Source organism: Ovis canadensis, chromosome 3 (genome assembly GCF_042477335.2).
Source record: "Ovis canadensis isolate MfBH-ARS-UI-01 breed Bighorn chromosome 3, ARS-UI_OviCan_v2, whole genome shotgun sequence".
NCBI lineage: Eukaryota > Metazoa > Chordata > Mammalia > Artiodactyla > Bovidae > Ovis > Ovis canadensis.
Window position 1 is genome coordinate 186,215,922 of NC_091247.1, and position 20,334 is coordinate 186,236,255.

General features: G+C 48.3%; 1 protein-coding gene across 2 annotated transcripts; it reads right to left on the bottom strand.

Moving 5' to 3' along the window:
- Nucleotides 1-4,860: 4,860 nt before the first annotated feature.
- On the bottom strand, nucleotides 4,861-19,930 carry EIF3D (eukaryotic translation initiation factor 3 subunit D). 2 transcript variants are annotated; one of them, XM_069585343.1, is made up of 15 exons: nucleotides 19,483-19,930; nucleotides 16,813-16,945; nucleotides 16,499-16,544; nucleotides 15,499-15,635; nucleotides 13,371-13,456; nucleotides 12,750-12,822; nucleotides 11,816-11,925; nucleotides 10,922-11,054; nucleotides 10,377-10,524; nucleotides 9,623-9,753; nucleotides 8,386-8,471; nucleotides 8,164-8,293; nucleotides 6,058-6,200; nucleotides 5,443-5,726; nucleotides 4,861-5,006 (listed from the first exon to the last, which is right to left on the bottom strand). In XM_069585343.1, exons 2-15 carry the CDS (start codon nucleotides 16,933-16,935, stop codon nucleotides 4,993-4,995), a joined length of 1,644 nt encoding a protein of 547 aa, XP_069441444.1. In that variant the 5' UTR covers nucleotides 16,936-16,945; nucleotides 19,483-19,930; the 3' UTR covers nucleotides 4,861-4,992. The 2 variants fall into 2 exon arrangements, with proteins under 2 accessions (XP_069441444.1, XP_069441443.1); XM_069585342.1 differs by having other exon boundaries at nucleotides 11,816-11,928.
- Between the last annotated feature and the right edge of the window lie 404 nt (nucleotides 19,931-20,334).

Genomic DNA, 20,334 nt, shown 5'->3' on the forward strand with positions numbered 1-20,334 from the left:
GCCCAGAGCTGGGCGCCAGGATGCCCGCGAGCGAAGCGCACGTGCTGTGCCGCCGGCCCACACCCCCAGGGAGGGTGGTGGTAGGGTTGAAGATCGAATCTGGCAAGGGCGCGGAGCTCTTTAAAATTGTCTTTACCCTTGTAAGGGAGGCACGGGAGCAGATGACTTTGGGAGATAAGCCCCTGTGACACTTCATTAATGTGGGCAAGGACTAGTTGGTTACCCAGTACTTTGAAACTGGAAACCAAGTTGGTGAAACCAGGACCAGTAAAGCAACTAAGGAGTTTTCGCTACAATGATTCAGTCTATCCTTCAGTAAGTAACAAACAGTACTGACTTGATCTTCCATCAGAAAAGGGGGGCTCTACTCTAGTACTCTTGCCTGGAAAATCCCATAGACGGAGGAGCCTGGTAGGCTGCAGTCCATGGGGTTGCTAAGAGTCGGACACGACTGAGCGTCTTCACTTTCACGCATTGGAGAAGGAAATGGCAACCCACTCCAGTGTTCTTGCCTGGAGAATCCCAGGGAACGCGGAGCCTGGTGGGCTGCCGTCTATGGGGTCACACAGAGTCAGACACGACTGAAGCGACTTAGCAGCAGCAGGGTCAGAGGAGGGTTGCTTAATTAAGATCATAGAGTTGAGAACTGGAGTGTGGAATACACACACACACCATCCCATTTATACTCCAAATCATGAGCTCTTTCCAAACTTTTTATTAATTTATGAAGCCTGTTTTATGTGCTTGATATCCATTAACAATTAATGGTCTATCTAAGGAAGAAATGGAGAATTTTAATTGAGCCAACCTAAAGCTGGCTTAAAACTTAACATTCAAAAAACTAAGATCATGGCATCCTGTCCCATCACTTCATGGTAAAATAGATGGGGAAACAATGGAAACAGTGACAGACTTTATTTTCTTGAGCTCCAAAGTAACCACAGGCGGTGACTGCAGCCATGAAATTAAAAGATGCTTGCTCCTTGGAAGAAAAGCTATGACAAATGTAGACAGCATGTTAAAACAGAGACATCACTTTGCTGACAAAGGTCCATACAGTCAAAGGTATGGTTTTTCATGTATGGATGAGAGTTAAACCATAAAGAAGGCTGAGTGCCTTTTGAATTGTGGTGCTGGAGAAGACTCTTGAGAGTACCCTGAACAGCAAGGAGATCAAACCAGTCCATCCTAAGGGAAATCAACCCTGAATACTCACTGCAAGGACTGAAGCTGAAGCTACACTACTTTGGCCACCTGATGCGAAGAGCTGACTCATTGGAAAAGACCCTGGTGCTGGGAAGGATTGAGGGCAAGAGAAGGGGGAGATAGAGGATCAGATGGTTAGGTGGCATCATCAACTCAAAGGACATGAGTTTGCGCAAACTCAGGGAGACCATGAAGGACCTCATGGGACTGCAGACAGTCGGACAAGACTGGGTGACTGAACCGCAACAAAGGACTATAACCTAGGAGACAGTCTTTCAGAAAGCTCTGAGGACTGTAACCAAGGGCTAGGGGAGGGAGGCCAGTTTATATGTGATTCTGATGAAGGGACATATGCAATCAAGCACACGGCTTGGTAGAAGGTTGTTGCTCTTTAGGAGGAATTAACAGCTTAATGGTTTTAGTTCTTAAGTATGGCAAGATGCGAGAAACTGGGTTCAGGAATTTTTCTGTTGAAAATATCTGTCTGAAGGCTAGTCCTATCAGGTTTCCTAGAGCACAAAACTGCCTTGTCCAAATTCTCATCCTGAATTCCTCTCATGGTATATGTAGGTCATCAAGTGGCTAATGACTTGATTCTTGTAGAACTGGGTAGGAGGCTATATTCCTTATTTTACAGTCCCTTCCCTTTCAGTCTGAATTTTGACCAAGGTTTGAGAGGTATTCTGTGACTGATATGGCCCATGGTGATAGGAATGCTCATTCTCAGGCCAGGCAAGGAATCATTGATAGGCCATTCAGTGTGTTATTACTGGACTGGGCTCTGTTAGTAGAAGCCAAAAGCCTCTGGACCTCCTGTCTTACTGGTCTGCTATGGTTCAGGTAATGATCCTCTCTATTTCTTCCCATTATCTATAGAGTCAGACTGTTACTGTCACTGACCTTGTAGAACGGTGTTATTTGTTGTGGTCGCCTAGTCATCATTTTTATTGGAGGCTCTGTCACACATCTGGTTGTGTAAGAAACAATATTCTTAAGGACTTCTTTGGTAGTCCAGTGGTTAAGAATCTGCCTTCCAATGCAGGGGACATGGGTTCCATCTCAGGTCGGGGAACTAAGATCCCATATACCGTGGGGCAGCCAAGCCTGTGAGCCACAACTACTGAACCTGTGTGCTCAGGAGCCCATGCACCACAACTCGGGAGAAGCCCACAGGCTGCAACAAACAGCTTGTGTGCCACAACTAAGACAACAGCAACTCAAAAAAAAAGTCTTGTAAAATAGGCAGAACATGTGAAATACAGCTAGCAACATTCTTTCCTAAGGAAGTATTTAAGCTGAGAGCTTTCGTTAGGTGCAGCCCAGTAACTCCCCAAGTCATCTGACTAGTCCTTTCTGCCCTCATCGCTGTCTTTTAAGGGAAATGGCACATTGGCATTGTACATAAAGTTCAACAAAGATGTCTGCATGTACAAAGCACGTGGTGGGTCACTGTGACCCCTTACAGGACTGAAAAATGAATGTTATCTCCTAAGGAGTTCCATGACTGGCACCAGAAGAAAAACTGAACTTTATGGTTGAGCAGGTTATTTCTGCCATTGAGGACTTGTGGTTAATGCATAACACGGAAGCACAATGCACACTAGAGGGGAGGGAAGAGGTTTTAACCTTTCTTGTCTTGCCTTAAAATGGAAATTTTTACCTTATCATTGGTAATATTGTAAACAAAGGGGCCTATGACAGAGCAGTGTAGACACCCAAGCCCAAATCCACTGCTCATGCCCAGCAACTGTGGCTGAAGTAGAGGCAATATAGAGGGTGACTGGGTGACCCTGCACCCCACTCAAGGGAACTGGGTGGCCGGGGCTGGCATTCCTGAGGTGAACTGTGAATCCTGAATGAGATTTACCTGCACGGAATACAGTGCACCCATGAATAAAGGAAGAACCTCAGGAGCTGTTAAGTAGTCCTGTGAGATGGGGCTGAGGGTTCCAGTGGGAAGGCAGCCACGGTGAGTTTGGAAAAACACTGGTTTCCCAGCTTTTCATCACTGAAACTTCTCTAGAGAGTCTTTCTTGAGCTCTCAGACCTAAGTACACCCTTAGGAATGCCATTTATTTTTTTCCTAGCCTGTTATTAGCCTCAGAGAAAAGCTCCTGTTAGAGCAGAAATGAATCTTAATCATTATAGCGACCTCAGGGCTTCCATCAGTATCTGACATACAGCAGGCCCTTAGTAATTTGTTGAATAAACACTAAAATCAGACAAAAGCACCTAACCAAAAATGAAGCTAGGGAGGTCAACTTCTTAGTAGTTATGATGATCATGAGAATGGGTGTGGACAAATAATTAAGTACTTCAAACTGCTGGTCTTATCTTGTACTGGGAAATTAGGACTGATAAGGTATGGCAGGGCCTTCAGACTAGGCTGAGCCTGGACTGTAGAATGCTACCGGTTTTGAGGCAGGGCTATTTACAGCCATCAACTTGGGGGAAGTGGAGGACAGATGAAAGACATGAAGCAGGTGGAGGTTGCTGTTAAGACGTGTTTGGGCCACTTGTTCCAGATAATCCTGCTAGGTTGCATGCTGGGTCTGCAGGAGGCAGCTTGGGGAGTACCAGCCTGACCTTGAAACCCCACACTTGTCACACTATAATGTGAATTTTCTAATGCTCCACCTACACTGAAAACTCCCCAAGCAGCACACCTTAATACGGTTTTCCTAGTAACTTGGACAATAAAGTCCGATACATTTTTGCTTGCTTTCTGAGGCTCAATTATTTTGACCAAAATCGTTAAATTTAGGACTGCTACCCAAAAGTGGAGCCAGTCTTATCTGTACAATGGCATCACTTCCACCAGCATCACAGTTCTGTGTCAGGATGAGATATTTGTTCATGACACAGTGCTTTGAGGGTGCCGGCTTGAGAGCACATCACCAGCCCAAGCCAAGTGAAAGTGAAAGTTGCTCAGTTGTGTCTGACTCTTTGCGACCCCATGGACTACACAGTCTGTGGAATTCTTTAGGCCAGAATACTGGAGTGGGTAGCCTTTCCCTTCTCCAGAGGATCTTCCCAACCCAGGGATCAAACCCAGGTCTCCCACACCGCAGGCAGATTCTTTACCAGCTGAGCCACAAGGGAAGCCCAAGAATACTGGATTGGGTAGCCTATCTCTTCTCCAGGGGATCTTCCTGACCCAAGAATTGAACTGGGGTCTCCTGCATTGCAGGTGGATTCTTTACCAACTGAGCTATCAGGGAAGTTTATACAAACCATTACAATCAACAGCCTATGGAACATCCCTCAGGACATTCTGAAGCGGTCTCCTTCACAGCAGCGACCTCACCTCAAGCTTCAAAGACTGCCCTGCTTCATCATTACTGTGATGTGTGTGTCTCAGGGCAGCAGCTGGGTCTGGCATGTAGCCAGCTTGTGCTTGTGAAATGGACTTCCTATGGGGACCTCACAATGGATCTCACTCCCTGGCAAAGGATAATTTCAAGGGGTTCCAAGAACAAAACACCCCAGGGCATTCACCTTCTAGCAGGAATGTAAAACCACTAATGCTGAGAACAACAGCGGGAACCCAGATTATGAACTCCAGAGAGACTGCTGTGTCTCACCCTCCCTCTCTGAAGGGCTACTAGGAGAAGGAAGAAGGGCTATCGGTCATAATGTAGGCACAGATGAAGGTAAGGGACTAAATAGAGTTTATTTCAATAGCCCAGCTTCAGAGAGCAAGAGTCAGACACACATCCCACCAGGTATTCAGGGTCCTCCAGGCTCGATGCAGTCGCAGACACCAGTTCCGCGTCACCATCTGGTTCAGGCTTCTTCCTCTGAAACATACAAAGGTTGTATCAAATTGGTGAATTGTTTATGATTTCCAACACTTTCACTCAGATGTGAAACCATTCAGATCCTCAGAGGACTAACAGGTATTTCCTTTAGTCACCAACTGGTGAAGCAGGTGAGAGAACGATTTAAGGCCTAGCATGAACCTGGAGCATCATTCCTTCTTGGGGCCACTGGCTAGTATCAGGGACTTCTAGCACGTTCCTCTAGATGTTTCTTTCCTGCCCTAACTCTCCTCGCCAACCCCGTCAAGTGCTCTAAAGGCTCTGGAAGTGGCTCCTGGAACTAGACTGAAGGCCATACCAAGTGAAGCCTCAGGGAATTCCTGGAGTTTTCCACTGAGGTTAGAGGACTGGTTGGTTAGAGGCCCCAACCAGCCCACAGGTCATGCCAGAATCCTGAGGGAGGCTTGCCACACACCTTCTTCTTCCTCTTCCTCCTCCTCCTCCTCCTCGTCGTCCTCATCGGAGCTGAAGGTGCCGTCGGGCAGGCTGTAGACACGGATGACCTGCTTGTTGGGGTCCTTGAGGATGAGGTACTTGCCCTCCTCCAGCTTCATGCAGATGTCGATGACGCAGCGCAGGATGCCCCAGGCATTCTCCACGCTCAGGTTGATCTGACTGGCGAACTCGTTGGGCTTGAACTGCTGGGTACCCAGGATGACGTGGCGTGAGGAGTCTTTCACGTGGTACCGGGACACATAACTGCCGGGGGGAGGAGTGTTAGGGTGGGGCCCGCCGGCACAGACCATGTGGCACTGGGACACATAACTGGGGGGAGGTGGGTGGCAGTGTTACGGTGGGGCCTGGCTGGCACAGATCGTGTGGCACTGGGACACGTTAACTACTGGGGGGAGGAATGTTAGGGTGGGGCCTGCCGGAACAAAGACATAGCTGTGCCTGGGGTTGAGTTATCAGTTAAATGGTGGCCTCGTGCTTGTCCCAAGAAAAGGGAGAAAAAGGCAGCCTTGGTCTCCTAACGCGAAGACCCCTCCTTTCCGAAGATGAGCTCATGGCTCCTGGGCAGGAATCTCACCCAAGCTTGAGGTACTCGGATCCGGCCAGCAAAGCACAGCAGGTCCAGCGGGCCAACTTGTAGCTGTTGTTTTTCAGCTCGGTGGCAATGACAGCCCCTCGCTGAGAATCAAGCTTCTGTCGCCAGTCAACGCCGTTACAGTGCTGTGGGAGGAGGGCCCTGGTTATAGGCGCCAAGGCACCATGCTGCCTGTGGACTGATGGCCCCTCTGGTAGAGAAGAAGGTCCCTAGTGGGCTTAACCAGGGAGGGGAAAGCCCACAGGTAGAGCAGAAGAAAGACATCATTTAAGGGGTAGGGCCTCCGTCCCTCCTTTGCACAGCCTGCCACATAGCTGGTGCTCAACAAACTTAACTCCTCTCTTCACAAGGTCTTAATCAGACCAGGACATATATTCACACATGTTAGAAACAAGTGCCATACAAGTGTTTATCACATGTGGTTTGGAGAGGAAGAGTTTCACAGGGAAGTGTGACAGCTCACCCGTGGGGAATACTGGCAGAAGCTGGAGCTGGGAGGGGTGAGAGGGACAAGGAAGAGATGGACTGCTTTAGTGCGGAAGCCCGCAGAGGGAGGGGAGGTCAGGTAGGTTTGACCTGATGGAGAGGGAGTTAGGGAGGTCAGTTAAGAGACAAATGCAAAATATCAGGCGTCATGAGAAGGGTCCTGAACTAGGGTGATGTCAGTGAAACCTAGGGCTGGGCAAGTAGACAGACTGAGCCTGACAGCAGAATTCAAGGGTGCAGAGGAGGAGGAGGAGACGTTTGAGGCTCTGAGCCTAAGCGAGCAGGAGAAATGACACCAGTGGACAGTCAAGCCAGAGGGAATGACAAAGGAAGACATTGAAAGGACAAAGTATTTTAGAAAAAAACCACCACCAAAAAATTCTAAAACAAAAACAACAATGATGGAACAGGAGTCAGAAGAGATTTCAGGAATCATTTCTGGAGTTCAAGGATGAGGCTTGGGGTTAGGCTTAATTCTAAGATGGTCCCTGGTGGCCCTGCTCTTGCTGCATCTGCTATCCTGGAGTCTGGGGGAACCCTGAGTATAACTACCCAGGATCACGCTACCTCATGTCTATAAAGAGATTCTGCAGATGGAATCAAGGTCTCTTAAGACAGGGAGACCACCTGAGTGGACCACGCACAGTATAAAGAAGTGACTGCGGCAAAAGAGTTGCATAAGGGACCGACCCTAAGAGAAGGCGCCACTGGGGGATTAAAAAGGAGGGGAAACAGCAAAGGAAACGTGAAGGCAGCTGAGAAACGTGCAGGACCAGACTATGGCAGTAGCAGAGGGCACAGTCACACAGAACAATGTTCCTGGGAGTCTGTGGTCAAAGTCTAAGAAAAGGCCACTGGTTCAGAGCTAGGTTCGCAGCAAACCTTCCAGGGTGCTCTCAGCAGGTGACAGAAACTAAAGAACACATGAGGAGTGAAACCTGGTGCCTGGAATGCTAATGCCTTGGCTCTAACGCAGGCACAGCACAATGGCCCCTGACCTCCATCTCACTGGACCCTCGTTAACACAGGCCTGTCCTTGCTGTCCTAACCAAGACCCTTTTATTCTATACACCAGTGACTAGGAGCATGGCCACACATTTTAAATTCAGGTGTGTAGGCCAGGTACTTTCAGAAAGGATGATAGCCCCATCCTGGCACACCAGCCTGGGAGAACGAAAAGAGAAGGAAAAATGAAGGATGCATATTTCTTTCAAGATGCCCCTCCTGAAAAGCCAGATCTGGGATAATCTGAGAATCTGAGTTCAGTAAGAGATGAAGTTGAAAAAAGGGTGCCACAAGGTTGAAAACCAGGTAGGGGCTACCATAAGTAAATAACAGGTCAGGAGAGCTGCCCGACTTACAGGAGAGCTGCCAGCCCAGCTCATAAGGAGAGACTTGCAGAGGGCAGAAGCCAACAGGAGATCGGAATGGACAGACAGAAAACACCGAGGAAAGGTAATCACCCGCACACACGATCTCTTCCTCAAAGCGGAACTAAGTAGGGGGAAAACTCAGAAGACAGAAAACCTCTGTAAATGAGGCAAGGGGAAGAGACACAGGCTGCAGGCGCCAGCCCGGGACATGGTGCCCCGTGTGCCTCACCCTGGAGTCCCACTCGTTGAGGGTCTTGATGTTGATGAAGGACACCTCCCCGTTGGCTCCAGTCATGACACCGTCGTGCTCACAGCGGACGATGAGGTCGATGTCGTCCCCGAGCTTCCACCGGCGGTAACTGCAAGGAAGAGCGAGTGCCTCTGGTCACCTGAGGCCCTGGGTCCAGATGCACCACCCACACAGGGCGGGGGCACCAGGGAGGAGACATACCGGTACGCCACAGAGGCGATCTCGTTCTTATCCATGTCGTCCTCCACAAATGGGTTGGGGTTGGGGAAGTTGTATCTTTCCTTCCCCTGTAAAAATGACACAGGTGTTGTGAGACAGTGCCAACCCGCTGCCAAGGCAATCAGCCATAACCTGCACCTCTCCTTTGTCACAGCCCACCCCCCCCCGCCCCGGGTCCCTAGAGCTTGAGGGGGCTCTGGGCACACTGTCGAGGCCAAGTGAGCACCCCGTGGGTCACAACAGAGGTAACAGCTCGAGTTCACCCTATGCTCAAGTTTGTGAAACACGAGCTTCTAGTCTCTTATTTAACTAGCAACAGCACCCCCTCCTGTTATGTTTTCCTCCAAGGTACACACAATCATTTGTCACAACATGTATGTATCCTGAGCTTACCATCTTTCCTCCATTGTGTGTTAGTCACTCAGTCGTGTCTGACTCTTTGCGACCCCGTGAACTGCAGCCTGTCAGGCTCCTCTATCCATGGGATTCTTCAGGGAAGAGAGTGGACTGTTGTTCCCTTCTCCAGAGGATCTTCCCGACCCAGGGATCCCACCCAGGTCTCCTGCACTGCAGGCAGATTCTTAACCACCTGAGCCACAGGAAAGATCTTTCCTCCTCCATTATGATGAAGGTTTCTAAGGGCAGGCACTTTGGCTGGCTAGTTGCTGTATGCCCAGCTCCTAAGCAATGCACCTGTATCTGTGCACAAGGGTGTCCTGGTCATATATTTCAAGGAATCTTCACAATGTATCTATATGAGACAAGTATTATTCAAGTATTCTAACTTTACAGAGGGGATTCCCTGGTGGCTCGGGGGTAAAGAATCTGTCTGTAGTGCGGGAGATGTGGGTTCCATCCCTGGATCGGGAAGATCCCTGGGAGAAGGAAATGGCAACCCACTCCAGTATTCTTGCCTGGGAAATCCCAAGGACAGAGGAGCCTGGTAGGCTGTAGTGCATGTGGTCTTAAAGAATCAGACACAACTTTGCAACTAAACAATTTCAGAGAAGAAACATGACTGGCACCACAAAGCTAAAAGGGGTGAATCTAGGGCTCAAAGTCAGGCCTTCTGACCTCAGAGCCCAAGCAGAGATCTCCTCTGTGACAAGCAGGGACCCCGCTCTGTCATGTCTAATCCCACAACCCAGAGCTGACGACCCAGTACGTGCTCAGTAGATAGCAACTGGGGTTGATGAACTGAACGCGCTCAGGACCTTACCATCCTCAAGCACTGCTGGGAGAAGTTGTGGTTGATGTAGGTTGCCTCCATGGCCAGGTTGCGGGGCGAGTTGAAGGAGTTACCCTCATCTTGAGGGGGCTCGTTGGCTGTCTCACTCACTGTCAGAAGGTCTGCAAAACCGGCAGCACGGTCACCCACCCGTGAAACAGTCACCAAAGAGGGGTAGGGCCCCTTAGGGAGATGCGGTGATTCAAATGACACAGGCCCTTCCTCCAAGGACCGCCAGCTGCGGCCCTGGGTCTCCTGAGCGGGGGTGGGTGGGGCGGGTTCTGGATAGCCTGAGATGCTAACGTTGAATTCTGTCACAACCACATCTGTTTTTGAGTGACCTGGTTTTCATTCAATGTGTGTGTGTACATACCTGTGTGTATGGTACATGTGCATTTTCCCTTCATGAATATGCTGAAATAAAAAAGGCATCAATCCAAAGAAAAGTGTCAAGTGCATGCTGAAGGTGGTACGGAGAGATGACAGAAGTCAGGAAGACGCTATTCGAGTGAGTGGGAACACAGCGTTGGGGTGCCACGAGGACTCAGAAGGCTGGGGCCCTGGCAGGGGTACTGCAGTGACAGCCCCTTCCTCTATCTCTGAGGAGGCTGAGGGGGATTCTGACATGGCTGTTGGTGTTCGTGGGGAGACAGGACACCTTCTACCCATTCTCTGTGCCTGGGAATGGCTTTGGACCAACAAGGACACTCAGAGCCTCTGTGTTGTTCCTAGACAGGCTTCTTACCAAAGTCAGAGTTGTCCCTCTTGTCAAAAAAGAGCTTGGACCCGACCCTCTGGACGACGATGTCCCAGGAATACACAGAGCGGGTGCAGCTCATCAGTGTGGCCAGAATGGCGTCGGTGGCAAACACGTTGCCCTGAGTCTTCGCCAGCTGCAAGGAGGACAGCAGAGAGATGGGGCTACTTTGGGGCTCACCTGCCCATTCACAGGAGGCGAAGGACTTGTCTGTAAGGAGCCCCACACCCATACCTACACCTCTGGTTGTCTAAGCCAGGCTGTAGCAAGCCAGCCAGCAAGCTTGTATCCTGGATCCAAGGAATTACAGTTTCCCGACCACCTGCCACACCCCAACACATACGGTCTAGTCAGCAGAGTGCCCTCATTTTCACCTAATCCTAAATCGAGTCACATTGAGTCTTATCTACAGGGGCATCTGAGGCCCGGTCGGTTCATACACCCCGCCACCCCCTCGCCGCATCTCTGCTCTGAGGCCTCAGTGGCGGTATTACAGCGCTCCCCTCAGGTGGGCATGGGGCAGGGGTGCCCACCTTCCGGATGACGGGGTCGTCTGTGGTGGTGACGGTGTGGAAGATACGCTTGATGCTCCGAAGCGGCTTCTCACTCCGCGTGGTGATGCGGTCAAAGGCCTTGTCGTAGTACTCCAGGGCACCACAGCACTCACTGAGGGGAAAGCACGCAACACACGCTAAGTCAGGGGGAGCAAGACTACCTACCTCTTCTCTGTTATACCACGGAATCCAAAGTCTTATCCAAAAGTCTAACACATGAGAGATGAAAACAGTCTCTGACTGGACTCTCAGAGCTCATGCAGGGCCTGCCCCCTCAGGGCCTGAAGTGGTTCCACACAACAGAGACCACAACTGATCTGGCTCAGGACCCCACTCCCCGCCCCACTTTAAAGACAGGGAGGGGAGCAGTGACACAGACCCCAGAAGAAGCTGCCTCCTGGCTGATGCCCCAGCTCCCGCTAAGTTATGTCCACCCACTGGCCTTCCGAGATAAGGAGCTCTTTGAAACATTAGGAAAAGCGTCACTTCTCTTCAAGAACTGCAATCTTTCTCTTTCTGTCCAAAAAGCTACAGAACCCAACCTTCTCTTTTGCTCAGGATTTCAGGAAGCTGAAAGAAATCTAGAGTTTTAATAATAGGAAATTTCTTTCTGCTTTCTCCCAACAAAAGCTCTATGACTTAATTTTTCTTTTGCTCACAATGCCAGGAACTTGAAAGAGAACGGAAGTTTTAGCTTCAGTAAGCTTCTTTTTGCTTTTCCCGCCACAGGCATTAATTTTTTTTGTTTTTTTTAAAACTTGTCCGCTAATCTTAGGCAATGTCTTTGGAAATGCTAGGGCTCAGGCCAAGTCATCACCAGCTGGTTCAAACACATTAAGAGCATGATAGAGGGTAGGAAAAGATGCCACCTACATGTCCTGGGGCTCTGACACTTCCAAGTACCGCATCTTCATCAGCTGAGGGAAGTCCATCTCCTCCTTCACCTCCCAGTCACTGCGGACTTCCACCGAAGAGTCTCGGGGCTTCTGTCAGGAAAGACCGTTGAAGGGGAAAAATGACAGCCAGCGCGAAACATAAGCAAAAGGCAGGTAACAGTAGAAGGGCCTGTATTCAATAAACACATCCAGAACATTCACACGACAGGCTGGCTGTTTTCTAGCGGCTCCTCTGCTTTTCTCCCGTGTCACTGTCTGGTTATTCTTGCTGCTACAGCAAGCACCGTGTCCAGCAAATGTAACTCCCACAACTGCACCTTCACTCCGGCTCACACACGTCTTCTACTCATACAACGTCCACATGGACACTTTTAGAGGAATGTCCACGGTGGCACCATGCACAATACCCTCAAGTAAAAACAACCCTGATGTGCATCAGCGGTGAACAGGCAGACAAAACGTGGTCTATGCATGTAATGGAATATGGCAATAACGAGGGATGAAGTGCTGACATGGGCTACCACACGGATGAACCTTGAGAACATGATGCTTGGTGAAAGGAGCCAGTCGCAAAAGATCATTCTGCTCTGGGTCCATTTATATGAAATGTCCAGGAGAGATTAATCCAGAGACAGAAAACAGAGAAGGGTGGTATAGGGCCGGGGAAAATGGCTGACTGGAACAGGGCTTTTTGTAGAGTGATGAGAACATTCTGACACAGACGACAGTAATGGCTGCAGGACTCCATGCAACCACCTCTATGAACCACTGAGTTCAGTGGGTGAATCTTAAGTTCACCCCATCTTAAATGGGCGAATTGTATAGTATGAGAAGTATACCTCAATAAAGCTGTTATAAAACCAACCAGAAGAATCAAATTCCTGGACAGAATTCCGATACGGATATACTACCTGTGATTTTTGGTCCCATTTCTGCCTCACTCCAAATTGTTTCTGGAATTTTTTCTGCAGTCGTATGCGTTCTCTGGAAAGACAGGAAAACTGCTTTCAGTACAGATTTTTAAGAAAAATAGAGGCTTAAGAAAAAACAAAAACCCAGACGAAAACGGCGCACACTAGACATGCTAAGAGAGGTATATCGCCCCCAGTATGCCAGTATATACCAGTATATACCACTCCATCTCTAGAGGCTGTCCTCTGGCAGCCTTAGCTTGGGCAGGCTACTGTCCTACACAGCTCTAGGGACTCACAGAACCTGGTATGAATGGGCCCCGGGAGCTGCACCACAGAAAACTTGAGTCTGGGTGAAGCCCCGGGATCACTTCCTGTCTGCCTTTGTTTCCGTGTCAGTCAGCGCTCATATCCAGTGCAAGCAGTTTCCTGTCCATGGTCTCTGCCATGAACACCTCTTGGAGGACGACACCAGGGCTGAAAACAGTGGCTTAACTGGCTTTGGGAAGGCTTTTTGGTTTTTCGTAATACTGGGGAAGATGACTGTTCTGCTCTGGTCTCTTGACAGCAGTGTGGTCAGTCCTGGAAAAATAACTTGTTCCAACAGGATGGGCAGCTCACCTCTCCTTCTGCTTGGCGCTCTTAGGCAGGGTCTGCAGGTTGAATTGCAACATGTTCCGTCGATCTTTGTCTCTGCGGAGATTTCGCTAGGAATCAGGAAAAAACATCATGTTAAAATCTTGGGAGATTCGGCTGATAATTGGCAGTGCCTAATCAAGATTGCCGGGAGAAATATCAATAACCTCAGATATGCAGATGACACCACCCTTATGGCAGAAAGTGAAGAGGAACTAAAAAGCCTCTTGATGAAAGTAAAAGAGGAGAGTGAAAAAGTTGGCTTAAAGCTCAACATTCAGAAAACAAAGATCATGGCATCCGGTCCCATCACTTCATGGGATATAGATGGGGAAACAGTGTCAGACTTTATTTTTTTGGGCTCCCAAATCACTGCAGATGGTGACTGCAGCCATGAAATTAAAAGACACTTACTCCTTGGAAGGAAAGTTATGACCAACCTAGATAGCATATTCAAAAGCAGAGAGATTACTTTGCCAACAAAGGTCCGTCTAGTCAAGGCTATGGTTTTTCCTGTGGTCATGTATGGATGTGAGAGTTGGACTGTGAAGAAGGCTGAGCCCCGAAGAATTGATGCTTTTGAACTGTGGTGTTGGAGAAGACTCTTGAGAGTCCCTTGGACTGTAAGGAGAGCCAGCCAATCCATTCTGAAGGAGATCAGCCCTGGGTGTTTTTTGGAAGGAATGATGATAAAGCTGAAACTCCAGTACTTTGGCCACCTCATGCAAAGTGCTGACTCACTGGAAGACTCTGATGCTGGGAGGGATTGGGGGCAGGAGAAGGGGACGACAGAGGATGAGATGGCTGGATAGCATCACTGCCTCGATGGACGTGAGTCTGAGTGAACTCTGGGAGTTGGTGATGGACAGGGAGGCCTGGAGTGCTGCGATTCATGGAGTCGCAAAGAGTCAGACACGACTGAACGACTGAACTGCACTGAATGGGATGCTGTTAGAGTAAGTTTAGGAGGCAGCAGCCCAGTTGCACATTTCACTCTGTGCTTTTGCAGGATCAACATCTGGGGTTTTCAGGTTGAGTAAGCACAGGCCTACTTCTCAGATACTGTGGGTCTGGTCCCAGACCACCACAATAGAGTATTGTAATGAGGCAGGACACACAAATGTTTTGCTTTCCCAGTGGTTATAATTTATGCTACACATACTATACACTGTACTGTAGTCTACTAATGTGCAACACTGTTATGTCTTAAACAATGTATATATCTTCATTAGAAAGAAACTTTATTGCTAAAAAATGTTAACCACCTTCAGTGATTAGTGACATCACTGATCACCACAACAAATATAATAAAAAAGTCTGAAATACTGTTATGACAGAGACATGAAGTGAGCAAATGCTGTTGAAAAAATAGAATCGAAAGACTTGCTTGATGCAGGGCTGCCACAAACCTTCAATTTGTTTAAAAGAAAAAAAAAAAAAGCAGTTATCTGTTTCTTCGTACTGAAGCACAATAAAAATGTTTGTACCTGGAATTAGCTTAGACTCATAGCCACGCTTTTACTGAGGCAGGTTCACTGGCTCTTATTAGAGTTGCTGAGTTTGCCTCTTTATGTGAGAAGATGCAGCCCAACTGGATCATCTACTCAGTAAATCCCGGACACAGCAATTACTCGAGGCAACAGACACTGATGCACATGGTTTTCCAGCACAAATAGCCAGATGTCCTAGCTACTGGTCAACAGACCGCTGAACTATTTAAAGGCATTCCTGGACATGGTACCTGTTTACTTTAGCACAATTTGTCACTAAAGAGCTACTTGGATTCACTGCAGCTGCTTGCTGTGTTGAGTCGTGTCTACCTCCTTGTGACCCTATGGACTGCAGCCTGCCAGGCTCCCATGATACTAGAGCGGGTTCCTTTTCCTACTCCAGGGGATCTTCCTGACCCAGGGATTGAACCCATGTCTCTTGCATCTCCTGCTTGGCAGGTGAATTCTTTACTACTGGGAGACCTGGGAAGCCCATTAATACATTATGGGATTCATCAGGATACCCACAGTAACATGCCTTCCCCTCATCAGTACTCACACGGTACCGTTTTTAGCACCAGGTGACAGCCCCAAGCTGGTCAGATGGCTGGCTCTTGACTCACCTGTGCGAATCGCATTCGATTCCGCTGGTAGGCAGTCTTCTGGGTGCGCGCTGTGTCCACCAGCTGGAAACTAGTTTCATCCTCCTCGTGGAAGTAAGCATATTGACTTCCACCTCCAAACTGAGAAGAGTACTTATCTGCAGGCAAAGGTGACAGCATGTAACAACACGACCTACAAACTTTATACGTACATAGTCTAAAGCCTGATATTTAGTGTGGTCTCAGCAGCCACCCCATCAGCTGGCAGCATTTTAGATGTACAGACTCACAGCTCCACCCTAGATCCACTCAGTAAGAACCATCATTTTAATAAGATCCCCGGCAGATTAATATGCACATTCAAGCTTGAAAAGCTCTGGTCCAAAAAACTTTCTAAGTCAAGACAGTCTGAGGAACTCAAGACAAGCCCATTTTGTACTCTGCCTTAGTCTGTAAGAACAGGAGTCACAGTTTACTCTCTCAGGAGAAGCAAGCAGGCAGTTGGTTATACACGTCATCACTGTCACCAGCTGGTGCCCAAGGCAGACGTGGCTAATCGGCTAGGACTGGCTTTCTGGCTGACCTCAGACTCAGATCGTCTTTAACTCAGTATTCCAGGGAGCCATTCCTAGCTCTCGACTAGTGCAGAGGGAAAAACTAACTTCTATTAGGATCCTAAAACCAGGAGTTTTAAAACTGGGATCCACTGACTGGCCTTACATGTTCAGTAAATCCCAAGTAATGAAATACAAAATGGGAATGTGTTCACCAGATTTGTAAAAGGGGCCATGGCTCCCCAAAGTAGGGGGAAAAACCTACTATAATACGCTGAACAATCTAACTTTTGAGGCTATTTACCAAAAAAATGGATTGTTTCCACAGTCCATAAAAGGCCCCTAACAATTATGAGTTATCACCATTTCGTTCCCATCCTAGAACGGTTTCAGATGGAGGTTACTAGAAACACTAACAATCCACCGAGGGCCTGACCTGGGCAGGCAGGCAGGTGGAGAACACTTACTTGTATATCTCTTGTCTTGGTATGTGGCCCCCGTCCAGTCTGCAACCTAGTGAGAACAAGGGAAGGCAGAGAGCACACGTCAACCAGGCAAGTTTCTGCTGACCCAGAAACCCCCTCCTCCCAAGTGAGGACACAGTGTCACAAAGTGTTAGAAAGACTGGCTCAGGATAGCTTCGTAAGAGCCCAGCTCTCCTATGACCACTGGAAGTAGCCAGAGCTTCTAACCATTATCCTTTTGAGAGAATAAAATTGAAATGAACTTGGAGCATCAGCTGCAGCTTTAAAAGATTCAGACCCCACTGACAGGCAGGCACCTTTCCGAGCCGATCTCCTTTGCTGAACGGCTGGTAGGGCATATCCCGAAACTGCTCCGGAACTGCACAGGGACCCCAGCCTGAGGGGTTGTCCTGGATCACGGGTGTCATGAACTTTGCCATCTTTTAAAACCTTAAAAATACAAATAACAAAGTAACTCCATGAAGAAAAGCCTCTAAAAAACAAACAAACAAAAAAACCCCAAGTCTTCCATTTGAGGTAAGCTAATACAGGATAAAGTTAAAAAAGCAAAACACAGAACAGAACCCTCAACTGCTGAGCTACTCTCCACTTACCATCTTCTTGTGAATAAGACTGTGAATACTTAAAACTCAGACGACTGCTCACCAAATTTATGTATCATATCTCACCATTTGTTTTTTCCCACTGTACTATCTCTGACATGAACCTGCACCTTCTAACTGATGAGGTGTCATACCGTATCTGGCAACTTTTCTTTCTTAGTGTTACATGAAGATATTGTGCTTCTTGAATTCAGTGATGTCTTACAGACTTGATGAAATGTAATTAACTTTTTTTTGAGTTTAATAACCAGGTTCCAGTTTTCATTCACACCTTTACCAGACATACAATATTTAATTCCCCTAAACCTCAGTCTCTTTACCTGAAAAATAATAAGATGCTTGTTTTATTCCCATCAGAGGATCACTGTGAAAGCTGTATATATTAGTTAACATAAGCAGAAATAATTCCATTGTAAAACGCCAGACACTTACTATTCTGTCTTACAAAAATACATTTACACACAGTGCCGAGAAAAAACAAGGGTCCATGAATGTATCCTGAAATGCAACCTTCCTTTGTTGTTCTTTCAATTTTCTGTTGTCAGTGTAAATTCTTATGCAGGGCATAGAAGTCAGGCAGAAAGCCCGGCAGAAGGTTGAGGAAGCCAGAAGCCTTATGTCATGAAAGTGGCCGAACACAGCCAATGTTCATAAACATTATGAGTACCAGGCATGTTGTTAGCGCTTTCCACACATTAATTCATTAACTCCTCAACAATCTCCTCCCGAGGTAGGGCCAGTATTAGCCCCACTGTCCTGAGAAGAAAACCGAGGCACAGAGATATCAAGAAATCGCCCAAAGTTGCAACACTAATGGATGAAAATCTGAACCCTGGGAAACTGGCTTCAGAGTCCACACTTTGTGTAAGGCCAGTACTCCGCTCAGGAAGAGTAAAAACCAGGGGCTCGACAGATATCTGCCAAACAATTCCTCCCCAAAACTCATGCATGCATTTATCATCCATTCTAATCCCCTGAAAATGCCCAGAAGCTGAGTTCCCAGGGGAAAATTCACCACACAAATATTTCCAGAGTCTGGGGAGCAATCAAAGAGCTGCTGCTGCTAAGTCACTTCAGTCATGTCTGACTCTGTGCGACCTCATAGATGGCAGCCCACCAGGCTCCCCTGTCCCTGAGATTCTCCAGGCAAGAACACTGGAGTGGGTTGCCATTGCTTTCTCCAGTGCATGAAAGTGAAAAGTGAAAGTGAAGTCGCTCAGTTGTATCAATCAAAGAGCAAAGAATACTAAATTTATGAAACTCTCTTCATTTTCCCATGATGGGGAGAGTTCCTAGAGGTGACACTTGCGTGATCCAAAAGGGCATGAACCTGGAAGCCCCATCCTCCTACCTAAACTTAAATTACACTACAGGAAGCGGACTGAGGGAGAGTGTGGTGGTCTCAAAACAATATACCCTTATATATTACCAGGGTCCTACAACATGTCAGATGCAACACCACTAAACCCCTAGGCCCCCATTTCAGATAAAAAAAAAAATACACAGTTCAGCCAAATCAAGCAGCTGATCTCATCATTTCAAGATAGACTTGGTTTCTAGGGTCCTCTGTCCTAAGTGTAACACTCTTCCCATTATTTTACAGCTGGACAGCAGCCTGAAAAGATCCTGGGTTTCAGATCATATCAATAACACAGTAAGATATCTCCAAACACACTTTAAAAGGGGTGGAAGGAAGTCGCTTGGTTTCAACGCGTAAACTAAAAAGTAGGCAGAGTACAATGTAACCAACAGGGGAAACTAAATCTTTCAGTTGAAACGGAGTGACAGCTGTACTGGCTACAGTATAAAGGATGGGGCGGCATCAACAGGACAGTCATAGGGAGAACCTTGTGGCTGGCAGGTCATGTACTGCGCACGTTCTCGCAGCCACTGCAGATCGTTTGCCAATTCCTGGGCGGTTAATGTCAAATCAGAGATCAACCAACTACATCCTAGCCTTCCATTTCATAGGCAAGGAAAAGAAACATTTAGACGGTGAACTCCTCAGAGCAGGGCCGAACATCGCTCAGTTTGGCACACCCAATAGCCCTCTCGTAGAAACTCAGGGAACCGTGGGGCACTTTAAAAGACCCTGAGACTCAGCGGGGTTAATGACATGTTCACATCAGAACAGACTGTCGGTGGCCGCTAAGCGGACTCCACGGAAAGAGACCTCAACCACAGGCTCTGCCCCGCACTGGGTCGGACCTGGGGGGACCGAAGGCGGATTCCTGCCCCTCCCAGCGGAGGAACAGGGAAGCAGAAGGGGGCGTACGGAAGTCTCTTCCGGCAGGCCCCCGAAGGCCAGGCGCAGCTCAACTCTGCTCTGGAGATCCGCGGAAGCGTACGGAATACGCTGCTTACCTGTAACGGCCGTAACCGGCCCCGATGGTGAGAGATAGTCTAGGCCGAATACCGCGCCACCGCCTGAGCTACGGGGAACCGGGAAAGGAGGAAACATGCGCGCGCAGCGGCCGGCACCGTAAATACGACCGACGGTGTCGTAAACTGCTTCTTGGCTTCCTTCCGGTTCGACGGCGGAACACGCGAGTCGTAAAGCGAAGGCACATCCGGAAGTTCGTCCCTGTTCTTTTCGCGGTGTTCTTATTTAGCCTTCGAGGATGTTTACAGTTACGTCATGGGGCATCCGGCGACACTCTGAGAGTTTCAAGTTTCTTGAAACGTGGCGGCCTTGTAGTTGGAGTTGGAAGCGGCGACTGGCTGAAAGCCCCTCTATGTCCCACAATGCCTTGCGGGCCGCTCTGGCCCTCTGTATCCCACAACGACCCGCGGCTTCTGCCTTCTTTAAAAGATCGTGTTGTTTGAGTTTCACCGTTAGGGGGAGTTCGAGTCTTTCAGGCAGGTTTTTGCGGCTACTCGCTGAGCTTTGAGCGCTTTCGGAAACAGACCAGGAGGTGCAAAGTGACCTGAGTAGATCAGACTACTAGTGTCGGAGGTCGCTGCCAGTGTTCAAACCATACCTCCACAGTTCTCAGACTTTCTTGTTTGACAAAGATTCCTGGAGAGCTAATTTGAAAAATGAAGATTCCGGGTCCCCTTCCATAGACTGTTATACCAGCGTGGCTTAGCTGGAGCCCAGAAACCTGCATTTTAATTGGTGGTGATTCTGAAGTGGCGACTCAGGAACCACCTGCCTACGATGGCAACGGTGCTGTCTTTTTGGAAACTCAGCCTACGGAGTTTGTCCTGCAGCAC